Raw genomic sequence first — 21,209 nt, forward strand, 5'->3', positions numbered from 1 at the left:
ATCTGAAACTGTGGCAACAAGTTTGTTTTTCTCAAACTGTTTTAGGCTTACAGGACATGCAGCTAAAAACAAGTGAACCTCAAAACAACAAAGGGTTTTTAAGACAAGGTTATTTTAAAAATTGTTCAATCACTTCGTGACGCCCAAAATAGGCCCAAACATGGTCTATCCCCAATCAATTAATAAATTGCTTAGCAAGTATGCTGGGACATACAAATCTGAAAAATATTTTGAAGAAAAATGGGTTGTATTAATTCGTGAATTGGTCCTAAAATAGACCAAACAGCTTTTTTCTCCGATTGGTGGGAATTTTTTAGAGTAATTAGAACATTTTGATTAACCTTAACGAGAACAATGAATTTCAGAAGAAACACGTGGTTTTATCGATTCTTAGTTTGAATAATTAGATTTTTTTTTTTTTTTACGCCAATCTGATTTAAGTCCTCAGGCCTCGTTAACGCCTCAATTAAAACTTCTGGACGAAAAGAGTCTCAATTGAGGCAAAAATTAAAAATCTGGTTGGATTGATTTTTGGCGTCCTTTTATTGTTATTATTACTATATTATTATTACAGACAAGTATCTTTTTAATAAATGGCAGAGACTTGTAATTTTAAAGAAAAAAAATCACAACGAAGTAGAACATTAAAAGATTATTTAAATGAAACGGTGGATTAATAACGCGTTTATTCAAATTTGTCCACAGGATAGTTGTTAGGATATCTTCCGAACCGTAGAAGGACGAAAATGAAGCAGATCTTCTAATCGTACGATGATAACCTCTCCCCATCTACCCCCGTGATTCCCAACATGGGGCCCCACCGGTGAGACATGGTAATATTTTGGTGGGTCATGGGCATGACGTGCATCCTTTGGCTGATCATACTTTAGAGCCTTAATTGAAAAAAAAAAAATTAGATCAATGATGTCACACTCATATGCATTTAAAGTTCAAGTTCAATGACGTCATAGATTGCGTAAAAGGTGTTTTATTTCGACAATATTTTTCATAGGTATAAAATATGCCTACAGGAAGACGCGAATAAAGATACAAAGTTAACGGCCGTATAAGCTTTCTTCAGGTGTATGCAGGTTAAAGTTCGACCTGTAAATTTTCAATATTATGGGCAGGGCATTAGGATCTTAGAAATGCCTAGGTGTGGCATTGTCCAAAATTGGTTGGGACGCAATGATCTATCCAAAATATTCCACTAAAACTGTTATCACAAATTTGTTACACAAAGCTACTGTTGATTGAAAACTTCGACTGAATAGTCAAATTTTGTCTAATATTTAAATAACTATCCAATATTTTGATTCTTAAGCAGGAAATCTGAAAATGTCTCAAATGTTCTTGATATTAACCAACGATAAAACTATGTCGATTAAAAACAAACGAATTTAACTTAAAAGATCGTTTTTTAAAAGAGCAGCTTATCAAGGGAAAGTAAAGAGCCATTTTAAAATACAAGACGAGTAAACGCGAGCAGACGAGACGAGCAAAAATAAAGGCTTGCAATAATTCAAGCTTGAAACGGATAGTGATTACCATCAATTAATAAATAAAACCTAATATGAACAGAAATTGAAATTAATAATCATATTTAACGTAAAGATAACAGTTACTGCCATAGATGAATCAATACATCCTAAAACTAGCAGAAATTAAAATGAATAATCAAGTCAAACTCTAAATCATCAGAAATTACCACAAATAGGAGTCAAGCTTCTACCGTTAAACCTTCTAAAGACCCACAGCGTCATTTACGCTTTATTGGAAACCAAATATATTTAAATATTCTCTTCTATAATTGTAACACTGGAAAACCAAAAATTGCTGAAATTTTTAGGAATTAATATAATCATCTATCCAACAATCATCTTGTTTTTATCAGTTTTTTTTTCAGTCATCTTGATTACTATGGGGATCTTATTTTTCTCATTTTTTTTTTTTTGATTTCTTTACCGATTGGAAACCAACTTTGATTCTGAACTTTGATTCTAAACTTTAATTAGTCTTGTGAAATAATTTTTTGTTGTTCTGTTGCTGTCGATTTTAGAACAAATAAAAACCACACTGTCCAAAATACAAATTCAAGCAACAAAACTTTCATGCTTAAATGATTTATATCAGCTTCAGATCATAGGCATTTTTATCTACTTTACGCCATTTTTATGCTTACCGTAATTTTTACTTTTAGCCATTTTAATACTGTTAGTGATTATTGAATGAATTAATGAATGTTCTTTATTACCCATCTATAAACAGAAAAAGAAAACGATGTAGTATAATAAAAAGAAAAGGAAAACAAACTTGTCATAAAGATATGCACAAATTACAAATAAATAACATAACTAAAATAGTGCGCCCTTCCACGGGTTAGAAGAGGGCTGGTTACTCAATTTCTGAAACAGTTCATCCCCTCCCTGAAGCGGTTCCACCACACCGAAACGGTTAGCGATGTACCTATTCTTGAACCACCATGGGGCCTGAAGCAAAAACTTCGAGCACTTAAAATAGCGCTTGACTTGACCTTCGCCTATCAGATTCCGTAAAAATGTCCCAAAACGGGTCAAATATGGAATATGCAGGAGAGCCACACTATTATATATTCGAGAAAGGGCTTTCCGTTCCAGATTAAGTTGCGATGTAACCACACTAGCATAGGCAATTCTGAGCTTGTTTTCAGCATTTTGAAGCAAAAACTTTCCCGTATTCTTAATCGAAGACCCAATTGGGAGACCTAAATATGTGAGTACAGTGGTGGGTGCCACCTCACTATCACCTAGACGGACAATATCGGGCACATAACTATCGGGAAAATTAAAGAAGAGGACTTAGGACTTTGCAGCATTCATACTTAGTTCTATTTGTAGATATGTATCAGATAAGTTATCAAAACTATCACATCTCATTTGTGTATTTATATACCACATCTCCTATGGCATATAGCAGGAATTATCAGAATTCCATAACAATGTGTCAAAAATTGTGAAATTTTTTACAAAAAAATTGTCAATGTGTCAATTGTCAAAAATTGTCAATGTGTCAATTACCAAAAAAATTGTCAAAAATTGTCAATGTGTCAATTGTCAAAAAAATTGTGAATGTGTCAAAAATTTGTCAAAAATTGTAAAAATCGTCAAACAGATTGCGCCGCTTTAACACATAAACTGCTTCCAACCTAACAGTTGTAGAAGAACTATATGGAACTGATTGCATAAGGTCTGGCTGTAGGCCATGTAAATGGAATAGATAATAAATGTAGTAAGTTGTTTCTCAGAAAATTAGCTGTGCTGATTTAAATGGTATTAGGTGAAATTTTTTATGTGCCACTTGATTAGCAATTTGTACCCTCAAACCAAGCGAAGTCAATCGATGGGTTTAATCCATTTCTCTCATATTTTGGTTATCAAGATAATAATAGTTACTAAAATACGATTCTGCTCTCCTGTGAAATTACGGTTAGATAAAGAGCCTCTTGAATTACTGTAGCCAATATTCTTGCCGTAATTTCCAATTGTTGAACATGTTTATCAGATCTGGTTGTTCTGCTCCTTTTCTAAAGAATTTAAAAGGGGTATATCTACTGTGACGTAATTTGCTATGGGGCAGGGGGAAACTGCCCCCTTTAGAACCAAGTTTGCCCCCCCCCCTTCAGACCTCGGTTTGCCCTCTCCCTCAGCTGAGGGAAGATAAGACTGCATAATTCAAGTATCCAGAGAAACAGGCCAGTTTTGTTTAATATTTCTTTGTATTTATAGTAATATATAGCTCATTTTTCAGTTTTCACTGTCATTTTCACTTGATTTGGGAAAATTGGCTCCAACTTTTCCATCTTGATAACTGTTATTTTCTTATAGCTTCTATTGTTATGTATGAACAAGCTTATCGGCTTAAAACAGAGACTGAAGCCAATAGTCGTAGCCTCCATCAAAGAGTGCAGTGTTTACTGGGCACGATGACCTGCTTGGAGTTGGTTCATACATCAAATGCTTGGGTTGAAAGACCAGACCTCAGAAAAGGAATATTGGGCCATGACAGGAATGTCGAGGTATAATCATTGAATTCTTTTTTCTAGCCTTTGGTCTTTATTTTGGTCCTTGTAGTCTCGTAGGTTTTAATAAGTTTTTGTAACAAGTTTCTTTATTTTAGTTTTTTTTAAGTAGAGTGCTTTTAACTTTTTTTGGGAAGGCCATAGCTGGAGAAGGGGAGGGTGGTTGAAAACTATGAAGTTCTTACACCATTATATTTCAATTTTGGAAAGGAATCCTTAACACGCAGAAATATAATATTAACAGTCTTTTCTATTATATCTAATATTGTTTAACTTAATCGACCCGGTCTTTTTTTTTATGATTTACCCCCCTCCCCCAGCATTGTCCCCGAAAGAATTCCTGCGAACATAATTTTGGTGCAGCTTTCATCGCACAAAAAGATTTATAAAATATATTTGGCTATTATATAAAAATATATATAAAAATATATATAAAAATTATATAAAAATATAATTGGCTATTGAATGCGTGTGTGTGTCTTTGTGCGTGGGTTTGTGCCTGTGCTTGTGTATGTGAACTTGTGTGGTTTGTGTTTGCGTGCTCCCCGTCTAATCCTGCTTAGTAACTATGAAGACGAATCCTCGTTTCTATCAAAAGCTTACTTCGAGAAGAAGCAGCAGGGATTTCAGAGCGGGAGTCTAAAGACCCTCGCCCCATCGTGTATGCCCCTATCAACATGCAATAACGAAAGCTAACGGCTTGCACATGAACAAGTAAACTATCCAGGGAAAAGGTGGAATATCGAGGGACTGTTTACTCTCAGAAATCATGTACACCGGGTTGTGCATGCCAAGTGTGGTGGAGCTGTGCGAACTGTACCAAAAGGGGCCCTGGCACGCGGCAGGCTTCTATATATTAATTCTCACTGTCGCTTGTCTTCTAAACGCAGACAATTTGAACCTTTTGTTGATGTCATTAAGTCCAAATGGACCTTAAAGTAGAAGTGGTGCCTTTGTAAAATTATATTTTTTTTTATTTGACCATGAACTTGTGCCTCGGCTTGTATTTTTTAATTATGAAATACATATCACCGAACCTTTGTTTCTTTACATTTTTAATTTGGCGGGACTATATCTAAATTTTATTCAAACTATTTATTTGGTCCAGGATTTTGATTATCTAAGGTATGGAAGGCAATAACGACCAGCTTTGTTTCTTTTAATTGTTCAGACAGTGGGACAAAAACTTCTTCTTTTGCCTTGGCTTGTCTTTTGTCATTATGAAAGACGTATCGCCGAACCTTTTGTTTATTGTTCAGATGGTGGAAAAAAAACTTCTTTTTCCTCCAACGATTTATCCAGTCCATATTTTTGATTTTCAAAAGTATGGTAGGTATTGATAACCCTATCCATGTCAAAATTATAAACCCAATCATCATTGCTATCATTTTTAATTCGTTTGGTTCGTTACATCCCAGCTTATCTTTCACCATTATGAAATACGTATCGCCGAACCTTTGTTTTTGACAAAGGAATGGGGCACGTGGCTAGCTTCTATATATAGATTCTCACTGTCGCTTGTCTTAGAAAAGCAGACCAATATAGCCTTTTGGTGAAGCCGTGAAGTTAGGATTGATCTTCAATTTGAAGTGGTGCCTTTGTAAAATTATATTTTTTTTTATTGGACCTTTAACTTTTGCCTCGGCTTGTCTTTTGTCATTATGAACGACACATCGCCGAACCTCTGTTTCTTTTAATTGTTCAGGTTTTGGGACAAAAACTTCTTTTTCATCCAACGATTTAGCTAGTCCAGGTTTTTGATTTTACAAGATATGGAAGGCATTGACGACCATCTTTGTTTCTTATAATTGTTCAGGTGGTTGGACAAAAACTTCTTCTTTTGCCTGGCTTGTCTTTTGTCATTATGAAAGAAATATTGTCGAACCTTTGTTTCTTTTAATTGTTCAGTTGGTGGGACAAAATTTTTTTTCTTCCAACGATTTATCCTGTTCATATTTTTGATTTTCAAAGGTATGGTAAGTATTGATGACCTTATCCATGTCAAAATCCAGTCATCACTACTATCATTTTAAAATTGTTCGGTTTCTTTTACCTCGGCTTATTTTTCGTCATTATGAAATACATATCGCCGACCTTTGTTTTTTTTAAACAAAGGTATGGTAGGCATTGATGACCTTATCCATGCCAAAATCCCAAACACCATCATCATCGCTATCATTTTCAATTTTGACATGTTTTGATTATCGCTGTCCAGGTTGATTTTCATTGATTCCCGGCACTTCATCTTCATTTTTGACTCCCTCACTTGTTTGGTTGTCGTACGTCTTCTAACCGCGTGTGTTTTTGCCCTTCATTTTCATTTTTAACACGCTCTAATTGTCGTTTTCGCATATCTTCTAACCGCCCGTGTCTTTGCTCTTTATTTTTGAGACGATTTTGGATTTTGATTACTTCAGACAATTTAGCAATGGCCTTTGCTTTAGCTGTCCGTATTGGTGTTATCGCAATTGATGGTCCAGGTTTTCAAATTCCACAACTTATCACGTTTGATAGTTCAGGTGTTCGTTTCAAAAAGTCATCATTTATAGTAACTGCAACTGCAAATTTTCGTTTTTTGGGCCTTCCAACAGACATTATATTATATAAATAACAAGGTGCAACATGCCTTCTTGGTGTAACATGCTTTTTTTTATGCAAAAATGCTGGCAATGGGGGGGGGGGAGTCGGAGATACAACGGGGTTACTTTGGTCCTCCAATTATGAAGATTTATAGTCCTTGTATGATTCCAGTTCAGAAAAGATGTATCATGCCTATGTTTTGGCTAATGTTCGATGTTGGGGTCGGGGGAAGGTGGAAAACGGGCCCACTAGCATGTAACTCCAAAGAAGACACAACCTATACGAAATTTGGGTTAAATCGAACAACGGAAAGAGGGTGGTTGATTGCAAGATTGGACCCTCACTGACGAAGTGAAGTAAATACACTTGAAAATCATTTGATAGTTACCAGCATTTAGCAAAACGAGAAAACGAGGATTTCGCTGAGTTTTTTACTTCCTCACAAATTCATTTTGGAGGGGTAAAGTGACAAATGGGAAAAAACAAACATAAATGTGAATAATATGAGAATCTATAATAAAAAACACATAAATCGCCAGATCGGATCTCTGTCTTTAAGATGAGTTGAACCGTTAGACGGAGGGTCTCTCCTTCTCAATCCCTCTCTCTATTCCTCACTCACTTACTCTTTCTCTTTGCCTTATATTCTCTTTTTTGTTCTCTCAGGATGAAGAGTTTGCAGCTGAAGTTTATGAGCTTTCAGACTTGAAAAAGGAATATGATCTTACTGTTGCCCAACTTAGCCTGCTTCAGTTAATGGAGAGACAAGCTATGAACCCTAATGTACCTTCCTCAGCCCAAGAAACTGTTGCCCAGCTGGTAAATATGAAGAGCTATGAGCTCGCGATCTCTGTTGCCAGAAGGTAAGCAAAAATACAAAACAAACAATTTTGTTTTAGACCTAGGGGTGGGGTTTTAGATCGACTTATGCTTTATGCCTTAGACTTGTGATCGCTTACATTTATTTATATACTCCATATTACAAATTATGAAATGATACCTGTTGTGGTATAGTCTGACCTACGCCTGCTGGTAGGCTGGTAAGGATTTATTTTCAGGCTCTTAGGAATTGGTTTGTACTTTCGCTTATAGGCTGTTGTTTATTGATGTATTTGTTATAAATAAACAAATACATAATATTACAAGAAAAATTTCTTAAAAAGTACAAAAAACCGGCCAATTATAGGAAATATAGGAGAAAATAATGCCAATAGTCACCTAAACTAAAAAGGAAAATTCATAACAATATATACATAGATAGAACCTACTTTTCATTTTGATTCTAAATATGAAAGTTTATTAAAAATATTTAAAATTAGTGTAAGGAAATTTGCCTATGTTTTGAAGAAGTGGGAAACATCCCCAAAAGGAGGGGATGGCCGAAAATGTTACCAGTAAATTCAGGATATCTGAAAAAAAAGCAGCCGAAGTTTCAAGTCTATTTATTTAAACCAAATTTTTTATCATTTTCTGAGAAGAATGGTTGCGGACGCCATATTTTTTCTAGGTTTCAGAGTAATCCTATTGCACCAGCGGTTGTAGAATCTTTGAAATTTGGTTGTTCGATTAGAAATTCAAAGTTCTAGTGTTTTTGTTTTAAGTAACAAAAGAGATCACGGTGGGAATTTCAGTTATTTTGTGGCGCAAGGCAGAGGTGTTTCAGTGAAATATGGAGAGGGGTGTTTAACCCTTAATCTCAATTAATTTGGAGGAATATATTTTGACTACCTTTTGGGGATTGGAGACTGATGAGAGGAAAGTTTTAAATTTAAAATTTTTCACGCCTGATTGTACTCTTTTCCTTGAAACATTGTTTTGCAAAATTTAAACGTTAGTCTAAGGAGCGAAGATCTGAAGGGAGTTCTAACCACCCTCTGTTTAGGAAAATCCGATGTTAGAAATAAAGAATTAACCAAAAGTGATTGAATCAACGAGTTTTCAATCCGAAGTCCCTTCAGTCCCCTGCTCTGTAGACTAAAATCTAAATTTGTATCCCGTTATTTTAGAAGTGAATGCTCTAACAAAAAAAAACGGTGTGATTAATTTTTTTTTCCATATTTGCGAACAATTTAATCTTTACCTTAAATATTCAGCTCAGAAGGGCAAGTTGCAAACAGAACACATGTGATTACCAACTGACTCTATTTCCTTTATTCTAAAATGCTTCAGTAAAGCACTAGTCAAAATTTAATATAGAGTGAGGGGAGGGGGTCTCCCTCGTGTACAGGATAATTTCTTGTCGTTTTAGGTTTTAATTTAACTTTTTACAATCAGTGAAATAGCTTCCTTTTTTTCTTGTTACGGTAAAGATACATTCTGAGGTTCCTGGCGATTGGTTCATGCTTCTATTTTTTGCGCTTTCTTTTTTTTTAGTTTTGTCCAATGATTTTTTTTCATTATTATTTTAATTTATGAAAAATTACCTTAAGTAATGAGGTTTTAATAAGATTAAACTTTAAATCCAAAAAGAAAAAGTTTAAATTCAAAATAATAGGTCAATTACTTGAAAAATATGAGAAATTATGGAGAAAATAGAAAAAAAATAATAATACGTTACATTACTTATTATACGTTATTTATTTATTGTGACATTATAAAATCAAGAGCGTTTTGTGAATTGGTCTGCGCTTCCATAATTGTGTTTTCTTCTTCTTCTTTTTTTTGTTTTGGATTCATCTATTGCATTATTTTTCTGATTTATTTATATCAGCCATTCGTTATTGTATTTGTGATCTATTTTACGATTAATAAATACAGTAAACATGAATGTTTAATAAATGCAGGTAACAGTAAATGTTTCAGTGGTTTATTTTGTTACTGTATAAATCAGGTATGATTTTATTTAATAATTTATTTTTTCGCAGGTTTGGCACCAAGACAACTATCGTGATTGATGCCTTGACATCTGACTACGTAAACCTGTTGCGGTCGCTCAAGAATGATTTTACTGCAGAGAGTGAAACTCTTCATTTCATACGATTGAATAATCCTTCTGGTTTGTGTTCATGCGTTTATTAGAATTGTGCTCATATGTGTTTACAAAAAAGGCTGCTAATATTACGTTGTTGATTTCGAAATCAATTTTGGAAACTGATTTCCAAATATGTTGTGAATGTTATGGGGGGGGGGGGGGGGTCGGCTTATTCCTCTTCCTCCGCTGGAAATCCCCTGGAAGATTCTTCCCAGAGCTAAAACTTCGCAGCCAAAAGTAAATTGAAGACAAATAAAAAGCACGAAGAAAAGTGAGGGGCAGTGGGTTATTGTTGAGGCGAGAAGGGGGGATGCTAGATGCCTAAAAGAATGTATTTCACTGCCCTGATTGTCTGTATCTCTATGAGCCTTCTGATACGTTAGGATGGGGTATGGGCGAGGGGAGGGTAGAAAATAATCTATCATCACCCTTAATTTAGGCTAAGCCTAAATAAGGTTACTGTAGAGAGATACCTCCCTTCTTACTGCAGAAAAATGTTTCTGACATCAATTTTAAAGCTTCATTTAACTAAAATATTTTGCTTCATAATTAATAAAATTGGACGCCGGTGTCCCCCCCCCATAAAATCCCCCTCCCCCATGGAAACTTCCCCCATACGCAAAATTGAGCAGGCATAGAGAAAGACCAAAATAGGTACCACAAAATTTCGATCAAATATTCAAAGGGGTATCCAAATTACCAGATATCAAAATCAGTTCTAGGACAGGGACTGTTTGGTCTTCAATCACTTCTGACTTTAAAGAGAGGACTAGAACCCTCAATTTTCGGTCAAATGAGCATTCTTGGAAGTTTCTATGGTTACGAGGGGGATGTTTGGGACGGGAATGGGGCATCCCTCTCCTGCACGGAATAAATTCTGCTCGTTTTGGGATTAACATTATTCTTTACTTTCATAATAATGGTGTAGACTAAAATATTGCCGGAACGCAAAAGATATTATACATCAATTTCTACCTCCACCTCCCCTTCCTTAGAGCTAAGTATGTATTTATCTGAAGGGTCAATGAGAGTTAGGATGTTTTTGCATTGAAATGCCCCTTTTGAGGCGTCTGCCCCTCTCCCTAACAATAAAATGATCAGAGAACTCTACTCTAGAGGTTTCTAGAAAAATTTCGAACTTTGTATTTTTTGCGAATAAGATCACAGATGTTTGTTGTTTGTTGTTTTGTTTTTTTCCCTTAGGGGTGATTATATCAAACCAAGGGTCCTAGAAGATTGATATAGGGCTTATTCGGATAAAAGTTTAAGTTCCATTGTAACTAACCCAACAGATTGGAGGGCATCTAGCCCCCTTCCTATATCCCTTTTTTTTTACCAAAGACATCCGAATAAAATTTTGATATAACCACAGAAAGGTCCAATAAGTATGCCGGGAGGAGGTGAGGGGGGGGGGGGGTGTTGTTACACTACAATTATTTTGTTTTTCTTAAAATGAGTACGAGAACTTCCGATTTCCTCGAATGAGCCCCCTCCAAAGTTTATATGACCACCCCTTCCATATGAAGTTCCTCTGGTAAAAAATTTTTTATAATAATACATTGAATCCTTATGGCCATTTACTATAGGCAACGACAGACCATCGCCTACTGATCTGGTTTGTTTCGTTCACTTTTTTCCTCAGAAAAGTTTCCCTGTCGTAGAACCTTTTTTTATATCTGGTTCTTTTGTAACGCTTAAGGACATCTGGTCAATATTTCAAGGTTCCCTTTTTTTCAGAATAGTTGAAAATATCAATAAATTTGCATCCAAGGATGGCCTAACTCCCACAACACCTGGGATAAGAACCGTAAATTGTGCGAACTGTCAGCTCTCTACAGATGTATTTTATAGTGAAAAAAAGGGGGAGGGTAAGTTTAGTCTTGGGAGTCCCTTGGCGTGAAACTTTTAGGGATTATTTCTTGGCAAAAATATCACGATCATTTTGCTATGAAAAGGGGGAGGAGTTAGCCGCCCGGAAATGAGCCATAAAGTCTTTTCCTGATCAATTTTAAACTCACAGCCGTAAGCCCCTGGGCCAAGGGGACTAAGTAAGGTACAAGCAAATTATTTAACGATTGGTTCCTTTGAAACCGGTTCCTCCTCTAATAACATGGGCTTTAAAAAGGGTCGAATTTTCCCGATTGGCCTTAAACCTATATAAATCTTTGGGCTAAGGGGTCCAATGCAGAAGGGAAAAACTACTACCTCATCTCAAAATGCAGCCCGAAAAAGGGCAAAAAAAACTGCCAAAAAAAAATTTTTCGGTCCGCTTTTAACGGAAGGAGCTATTTTAGGAACTCGAAAGGGGGATTATTCTAATGAAAATCGCAAGTTCTTCTATCCTTTCCAAAGGTAAAAAGCTACTAGAGGGTGTTCAGCCTCCGTCTCGGTTCCTTTTTTGCAATCTGGCCTTCCTCTAACCCCTTTGATATCAAATAGGTTTTTAAGATATCTATTTTGCTCGAAAAGATCAAAATGTCTGATAATTTTGTCTTTGGGGTTGATACCACCCCCATAACCGCAATGTTAATCTTGTATCTTACTCTGCTATCATAAATCAACCCTCAGAAACACGAAAAAAGTTACTAAAATAAAATACAATTGTAAAAACAAATACTAAGAGACATTCTACACCACAAATTCGGCTTATATTTTGGAATATTGGTAAAATGTTCAAATTCCTTCCTTTCTTCGTTTTTTTATTTGTCATACTTTCTCTGTGCCTGCTCAATTTTGTGTGTGGGGGAATTTCCCGTAGGGTTGATAAGCCTAGCACCGTTGTGTTGATCCAGTTTTCAAAAAATGATTAATCTGGGTGGATTTGATCTCCAATCTAGACTGTCTTTTGTGTCATTTTGTTTAGTGCAAAAAAAAAAATAGGTCATAACTCAAATTTCACTTTTAACAGTAACTCCCCCGACTCAAATCAATCTAGATTGGTAAAATAAAAAAAAGGTAAAGAATACGGCACTAGACCCTTAAAGTCCAAACCGGTGGTTCTGTTCTCCATCTCAAGGCCCTTCAGCCTGGAAGTGCAATGGGGGGATGGGATTGGTAAATACAACCTATATTGATGTTTCTTTTTCATAATTACCCAAATAAAACCGAAAAATAAATGTCAATCTGTAACTTCTGAAAAGAGCCATAGAAAATGAACTAGGTTGTTGGTTGTACAGCTGTGTACGCTCCTCCTCCACACCAACCTGTTTGAAGCTCCACTCTACTCCATTCTATAACTTTCCTTTATATTGTCTATTTTGACCTCTTCTCACCCCGTTCGTCCTCCTTTTTGTTTGGCCTCTGGATGGATGCCCGGAAAGCTCAATTCTGGGGCTTATCATAGCCCAAATAGAGCACAATCTATCATTAATTGGTATATTGTTATCCAAAAGAACACCTGAACCTTTCCTTTGACAATTCATGTGGAAAGTAACTAGCAAGTCTTCCTTGCCCTTTTGAATTGTCCATATTCCAAAGCTATACCCCTGGGGCATTTTGCAATACTTTTATTTTTATTTTTAAATATGGGTTCAATTTTTAAAATAGTATCATTAATCATAAATAGGATCAATATTTATACTCCCAGTATCCCTATTAATTGATAAACCTGCAAAAATGTGTGTTTTAATTTCTAATTTTTAATTTCCAATTTCCGTCATGGCTGGCCAGTTCGGCTTTAGATCTTTTATGATTCTCAAGATCTTATATATCCTAGAAGAGATTATTGCTACTAACATATTAGTTTGGATAAGTTAATTTGGTTCCCAACGCCAAGAACAGCAAAGACTTTGTAATAAAATCGTAATAACTATGACAATTAATCAAAAAAAGAATTAATCATAGTCAACGCAGTAATGTCAAATTGATATAGAGCAATAAATCCTCCGTGTCTTTTTTTTTCCTTAGCCACTGCGTATGAAAAGGCTTGGTGTAGGGAACTTGGAAGAGGATCACCGGCCTTTTCCCGGGCCATTTTGTCCCTGGGTACCCCTGTAACTCAACTTGGTATCGGATGAAAATTTCAAAATGACCATTTTCTTAGTAATATTCGGAAAGCCTATTAAATATGTCTCTGGGATGACATAACCCACGCAGTACCATGAGCAAGAACCCTTAGAAATGGAAATACCAATCGTTCATTAATAGGTGTTTGTAGAAAAAGGTGCGGTAGGCATGTTTCTTAGTCCTGGCTAATGGACTAGTTTTAAAACTTTGAGGGATTGTTCCCTGTGCCAAAGGGATGGGGAAGTGCGTCCAAAAATAGGTTGAAAACTGTTTGTAGTTGATCAGTTAAAATTTTACATCCATAAGCCAAGGGTCATGTAGACTGAAAGACAAAACAAAATTACGTTAGGGGTATGGACCACCAGAAGATGGGTGAGACCGCTTTTTATTTTTTCTTAGTTGTTAAATCAATTGTCTGCTCGGGAGTGTTGTGATCCAAGCTCTTTTGCTTGCATGGAAAATAAAAGTTGTACACTGTAAACTTAGCTTTTAGGCTATTTTATTTTATAATTTGGATTATCCAGCTGTTTTCATGCTACACTTGTTGATTCATATACCTTTCAAACTCAAATATTTTATGACAAATCTGAACATGTGAGCATTGCAAGTCAGTCTTTGTTTAGCGACAAAAATAAAACTAGGGTAGCCTAAAATTAGCTTAAGGCTACGTTTTGTTGCTTTTTGGATTTGAATCATCCTTAAAAAGCTGTAAATTTTAAAATTAAAATACCACCCCTTTCGTCTTTTTTCAAAAAAAAAACAAAAAAATTAATCTTGCTGCTGTGCAAATATTTTGTTTCTGTTATTTTTATATTTTGTTTTCAGTCCGTGAAATAGTATCTTCCCGGCCAGTGGAGCAAGTTGAAAGACTGCTCGAGGCTAGTTTGCTAACAGCAGAAAGATCTTTAGAAACGACATGTCATCGCACATGTGCCTTTCGAATTCTTAGTTCAGATGTCTTCTTACCGGCATGGCTCGTAAAATCTTACTCGGTAAGTCTTTTTTCTGTAAAGGTGAATGTGATTTTTTTTTTCTGAAGGAAGAGGAAAACCATGTTAACCATCCTAGTGTCTTCTTGCTTGTAGAGTTTTTCTTCTCTATCTATATTAGTTTCCCCTTTAGGATAGGGTGATTTATTTTCTTCTTCGTGTTTTTTTCCTTTTTTATGTACAAATTTTTATTTCTGAATTTGGATTTATCAAAAAAGAGAAGAAACTTTTTGAACGTAAAAAATTTACACGTTTCCTCAATTTCCATTGTAAATACAATTTATTGTAATTTTTTTCTTTTTTTTAGGAGGTAACGTCATGTTCTCATTAGAAGGGGGTGTTCAAGAAAATGATATAAAAATGAAAAACCATTCAAAAAATTCAACAATTTTAATTAACGTAAGCTTAAATTTTGAGAAGAGTAAACTTAGATGGATGAAACTCCCGGTAGATCTATGTGGGTCCTGAATATGCTTATCGCGTGTCAAATCCTCTTAGGTGGGAGGGGGGCGACATCCAGAAAAATTGAAAAACTATTTTTTTTTTGTTATATTAGCAGTAGCTAAAATTATGGCGTCCCTCCCTCTGTCTTGTCAAGAGCCAACAGATAATACCTTCATCATCCGTCAAATCCCTTTTTAGAAGAGTGGATCATTTAAAAGAAATTGATAAAGAGGATTTTGTGTTATATTGACACTAGTGCAACCCCAACCCCATCCTCAACAGAAAAACTAAAAAGCTTCCCTGTAGCCAAGACCGTTCCCACAGGGGTATAAGGATTTGACCCCTCCCCCCCGCCCCGAAATTTTGTTTGACTTGTAAAAACGTAACAAAAATGAATATGAACAATTTGTTGATGCCTTTTTAAAAGTTTTTTTGTAAACTCCCCCCCCCCCCTGAAAAAATTCTGGATACACCCCTGCCTGTAGCTAATTCCGTTGGTCATCGATCCGTAGATTATTTTTGTAGATTGTGTTTGGGTGTACGCTTTCATGATTGCCATGGACCAAGGAAAAAGAGCCGAAAACCCAGCGCAATATCCACTGAATACCCAGTGATTGGGTAGGGTTGTGAGTAGTAAGTGCAAATATTGAACAAAAGACATAATAGTATGGTACTACAGACCAGAGAATAGTCAAACTAATGGAAATATTTATTAACTAATTAAAATGAATAATAAAAATCTATAAATAAAAACAAAATAAAACATGAGAAAGGGACACCATTTTACAATGGCCAAAGAAATGCAATAACTGTGGCTATTGGTTATTTGAACAAGAGGTAGGTGTGGTTTCTGCATGAAGTTTTACAAGCAAGACTTGTCAGTATGAATTATAAATCGTTAGGATGAAGCATTAAAAGATTTTTTATTTAAAGAGAAACATATAAAAAGTCTGTCCTGAAAGATTTAACAGATTAAAAACAATTAAAACAAAAATAGTATTAAAAAATGCTTTGATCTTAAAATACACTAAAAGGCAAAAACTAATTTTCTTTTCCTTTTCTGTAGAAGAATTGAAAGTTTCAAACAGTTCGTGGTAACGAACTGTAAGTAAGGAGCGACCCGGTTCAATAGTAACTGAAACTCTAAAAAACAGAATTTTGATACCAATATATATATATATATATATATATATATATATATATATATTCGGCTTATTATGCTGATTTCAAATATATAAGTTTCATAAAGCTTAGTCTTACCCATTAAAGGCTACGAGCCTGAGGGAATTTGTCAGGTTTTCGAAAAAAAAGGTGGAAACACCCCCCTAAAAGTCAAAGAATCTTACTGAAAATCACACCATCAGATTCAGCGTATTAGAAAACCCAATTGTAGAGGTTTCAAGCTCCTATCTGCAAAAATATGGAATGAAAGATCCACATCGTGATGAAAGATCACGGATGCGTTTTTTTTTTTTTTTTTTTTTTTTTTTTTTTTTCGGGTGATCGTATAGACCCACTGGTCCTAGGATATCGTGAGAGGGCTCATTCTAATGGAAATTAAAAGCTCTAATGCCCTTTTTAAGTGACCGAAAACATTAGAGAACAACTAGGACCCCTCCACCGCCCCTTTTTTCCCAAAATTGTCAGGTCAAAATTTTGAGATAGTGATTTTGTTCATCATAGTTGAAAGGCCCAATAACTATGCCTTTGGACATAATATGACCCCCCCCCCCTCACAGCCCCAGGGGGAAAGGTCTTCAAATTATAAATTTGCCCATTGTTTACGCATAGCATTTGTTATTGGGAAGTATGTGTACATTTTCGGGGGGGGGGACAAATATTCTTCTGGGGGTTTTCCACGGGAGAATTTTACAGGGGATGAACTTGCCAGGGAACATTATACCCTACGGGAATTCGCCAGATTTCCTATACAAAATTGTTTTTATATGTCTTGCTTTCTATTTTCCATCTCAATTTTACGCATGGAGTAATAGTCCGGGGTAAATTTTCACCGGGATTGAATTGTTTAGAGGATATTTCCATGGGGAGGGGGATTTCTCCGGGGAGGTGGGGTCAGATTTCCTAGCATTATTTAAAAAACAATCAGAAATGAAATAAAAAAACAAGTTCTTTCAACTGAAAGTAAGGAGCAACAACAAAATTTAAAACGAACAAAAATTATACGTATATGAAGGGTATTTCCCCCTCCTTAACACCTCGCTCTTTACGCTAAAGTTTGAATTTTGTCCCGATTATTTAAGAACGACTCCTGAAACACAAGGGTGAATATCAGGATGGAGGAGGCGTGTTTCAAACTGTGTTGGACCCAGGTGGCTTGCTGCAGTGATTTATTAGTAGTAGTAGTAGTTTTCCACTACGTAAAGGTTTGTCTGAAACCCTTTTTTACTTTAACCCATATTTATCTGGATTTTGGCTTATAAAGCTCCCTTTATTTAGTTCCAAACTGAAGAACTCCGAGCGTCCAACACCGAGAAACAGAGAGTTTAATTGTAAAAAAAAATTATCTCCAATGGGTTTGCTTTACAAAAATTTATCTTTCTTGAATTTCAGCAGACTGTAGGTCAGATCCAGATTTTTGTTCGGGGGTGGGGGGTGGGGGGGCTTGCCATTCTTTTAAAAAATATAACAAAAATTTGTCACGACTTTACGAGTCGGACAAACTTTTGGGATGTTACCTCTCTCCCCCTTCCTGGATACGGCCTTAGTCAGACCACATTTAGTAAAGTCAAAACTATGTTTTAGGTACCGGTAGCTTGTATATTACCTTATTTCATTTTCATTTTCAGTCACGAAATTGGCCAGAGTTGATATCACTATATCACCAGCTTGGTTTTCTTGAAGAAGCGTCCCAGCTTGCTGTTGAAAAGTACTCGGAGCTCGTCCGAAGTCTTGAAACAATTGCTTTTAAACGTCAGGAAGAGTATATACCACCAAGTCGACTGAGAGTTCTTGACAAACTCCTTATGGAGCTCAAATATCAAGTGACGACGGATTCTTATTGGAGCAAGGTAAGGTTTATTTTTTAGTTTTATTTGACTGGATCTACGAAGAAATAATAATAATCTAAAAAAAAAAAAAAAAACGCTTTATGGTCTTGAACGATGTTTTTTGTTTTTAGTTAAGACTTATAGGATTGTTCTAGGTATCTTCACATCCCTAGGTGTCTCCCTCACCCTTTATCTCTCCGTCTCTCTCTCTCCGTCTCTCTCTCTCTCTCTCTCTCTCTCTCTCTCTCTCTCTCTCTCTCTCTCTCTCTCTCTCTCTCTCTCTCTCTCTCTCTCTCTCTCTCTCTCTCTCTCTCTCTCTCTCTCTCTCTCTCTCTCTCTCTCTCTCTCTCTCTCTCTCTCTCTCTCTCTCTCTCTCTCTCTCTCTCTCTCTCTCTCTCTCTCTCTCTCTCTCTCTCTCTCTCTCTCTCTCTCTCTCTCTCTCTCTCTCTCTCTCTCTCTCTCTCTTTCTCTCTCTTTCTCTCAAAGCTCTCTCAAAATTTCAATCAGTTGTACTTGGGGAAAATCACTTTTGAATTCTAAAAAGGGAACTAGAACGTTGAATTTCCAGTCAAATGAGCCTCCTATAAAGTTTATGCAACCACCCCTTCCACAAAAAACTTATATGCCCCGGCGCGTAACCTTATATGCCCCGGGGCATAAAAAATTATAATAAAACATTGAAGCCTTGTAGCCTTTACTACAAAAGTTTATCTATATTCGAAGGGGCAGCAGTGGGGGTTAAGGTAGGAATAGGCTGAGAAACATCCCAAGGTGGGTGGAATCTGGGTGGGGAGTGTCTTGTGAGAAATGTTTTCTGTGCGAGCGTTTGTGATTGCATTTTTTTTTTTTTTTTTTTTTTTTTTTTTTTTTTTTTTTTTTTTGAAAAATAGAGGCACAACATATCTTTCCTGCGCTCAAGTGCATCTAGCCTAACTTTTGTAAGAAGAAGAGAGTATTGAACTTTAAATAGATTAAGAAAGTAGTGTAAGGGATGGTGTTATTTAGTGATTTAAACAAAGCTATTAAGGTGTTTGATTTCATTGCAACGACAGTAGAGAAAGCAGTTTTTCAAGTGTAGGCCGTATGGAAGGGCATCAGAAATGATGAAGCTCTTTTCGAGATTAACTAAAAAAAACTTATTCCACAAAATAAGTTTTTCAAAGAAAAGTAAAGAACTCCATTAAACTAAAAATGAGAAAAAATAAAATCAAATAATCTACCAAGCGTGAAATTACCACAAATCAGCATAGATAAATAAATGAGACCCAAAACGAACAGATTACAATAAATAACCGAGTCAAACTCAAAACGAGCAGAAATTAACATGAGTTGGGCTCAAAGCCCCTATGCCTTCTCAAGGCCAAATCATAGTTTGCACTTTACTGAAAAAAATATAAATGTTTTACTTTTATAACTTTAATAAATCAAATAATATTAGCATTTTAATTACTAAATATCAGTATATGTATATTAAACTGACAATGTACATTCATTTGTATTTTTTTTCGGTAGAGTGCAAATTATGTTCTGGCCTTGGAAAGGCTTAGGGGTTTTGAGCCCATCTCATGTTGTTTTCTGTTCGTTTAGGGTTTCATTTATTTATCGATGCTGATTTGTGGTAGTTTCACGCTTGGTAGATTATTTGATTTGATTTTTTCTCATTTTTGGTTTAATTGAGTTCTTTACTTTCCTTTGAAAAACTTATTTTGTGGAAAAAGTTTTTTTTTTTAATTAATTTCTGTTCGTTTTATATTGACATAGTCTTTTCAAGGAAAAGGAAAATAATACTTTAAATCTTTTCGTTTTTCCTGGTCAACTTGCTGGAGAAAAATTTTCAGCAATTTTTAACAACACACACCCTTTTAAAAATCTGGACACAAATAGTAGTGTTTAATATAGTTTCATACCTCCTCTAGTTGGCCTGAAATGTAAAACTTGATACCATTCGCAAAAAAATCTGTTTATTTTCTTTGATAGCTTGGATACACTTACGCTATTTTGATTTGGTTAAAATTTAAGAGCAGAAGTAGTCCCGAAAGTTTGAACATGATACCCTCAGTTGTTCTTGGTATATTGCTGAGATGCCTTATTAGAAATTAGCATTAACAAAATGCATTGTGATAAAATCTTAAGGCAACATTTAGTTTTTAAACATACTAGGCAAATGGAAGGGTGGGCGTAGGAGAGGGATAAGTTGCCCTCCAAACACTTTCGACTATTCAAAAGGGTATCAGCCAAAAAAATAATACATTTTATCCACATCGATCTTTGTTATAAAAATGTCAAGCCTTCCAATCACTTTCGACTATTAAAAAGGGCACTAAGCCTTTTGATTTCCAATCGAATGAGTCCTTTTTGAATTTCTACGACAACGCTTTCTATTAACACCTTATATGCCCCTAGGGCACAAATTACAATCCTTATGACACGAATTGTTGAACTTTTCATTGTGTTATAGTTTAGTCTTATTTTTGTTTGTTGTTTTTCTCTAGTCATAGACGTTATCAGATAGGGAAAAAGTTCATATTTTATATTCTATATCATTAAACTATAATCTGTTATGGAAATTGTTTGAATATATTATTGATGCATTATGTTTTTGCTGATTCCTTTTAAACTTTTTTTTTCTTCTCTAATTTTAGGCTTTGTCAGATATGGAAAGAGTAAAATCGAATTATTTGAAAGCCGTTCAAAATGCTGATGTCTCTGTTTTTGGATAATAATTTCTTTGTTAATTGCTTATGTATTCATCTTATGTATTTTCAATTAAATGGAAATCTGCCGAATTTGACGCAGTTTAATGGAAACTTAAATGACATTCAGAATAGAAAATCCTTGTAGAACTTAAACTATGTTTTTTTTTTCGCAGAAGTTTCTTTATTTTTGTAAAGAAACGCAGTTCAATATAAGAGAAAGTTTTTATTCTCAACATCTCTCTTCTTCTCCTTTTTAGAAAGAGCTTAATTATAATATATGATCGTCGTTGTGGACCCTGCTTCAAGAGCTGAATTTTTGTGATTGCCGATACCCACCTCGAACCCTTTTACGGGCTGCTATGCCTACTCAAAATTGGGAAAAACTCTTATCCTGAAACGTAATGATAATAAGACAGAATTAGACTAAAAATTTAACTAGACTGAAAAATCCAATTTGTA

The 21,209-nt window shown here is 35.3% G+C and overlaps 1 protein-coding gene across 4 annotated transcripts in view; it reads left to right on the forward strand.

The window, feature by feature from the left end:
• Nup160 (nuclear pore complex protein Nup160) overlaps positions 1 to 20,840 on the forward strand; it is a 109,852-nt gene extending 89,012 nt beyond the window's left edge. For all 4 annotated transcript variants that reach the window (XM_089100345.1, XM_089100346.1, XM_089100347.1 and 1 more), the window contains 6 exons: positions 3,864 to 4,054; positions 7,304 to 7,500; positions 9,502 to 9,632; positions 14,439 to 14,605; positions 17,854 to 18,075; positions 20,697 to 20,840. In XM_089100345.1, coding sequence (XP_088956471.1) covers positions 3,864 to 4,054; positions 7,304 to 7,500; positions 9,502 to 9,632; positions 14,439 to 14,605; positions 17,854 to 18,075; positions 20,697 to 20,774 — 986 coding nt within the window. In that variant the 3' untranslated portion in view covers positions 20,775 to 20,840. The remainder of the gene's footprint in view (positions 1 to 3,863; positions 4,055 to 7,303; positions 7,501 to 9,501; positions 9,633 to 14,438; positions 14,606 to 17,853; positions 18,076 to 20,696) is intronic.
• Positions 20,841 to 21,209: the final 369 nt, after the last annotated feature.

Source organism: Artemia sp. Qi Xiang Cuo, chromosome 14 (genome assembly GCF_049724085.1).
Source record: "Artemia sp. Qi Xiang Cuo chromosome 14, ASM4972408v1, whole genome shotgun sequence".
Lineage (NCBI taxonomy): Eukaryota > Metazoa > Arthropoda > Branchiopoda > Anostraca > Artemiidae > Artemia > Artemia sp. Qi Xiang Cuo.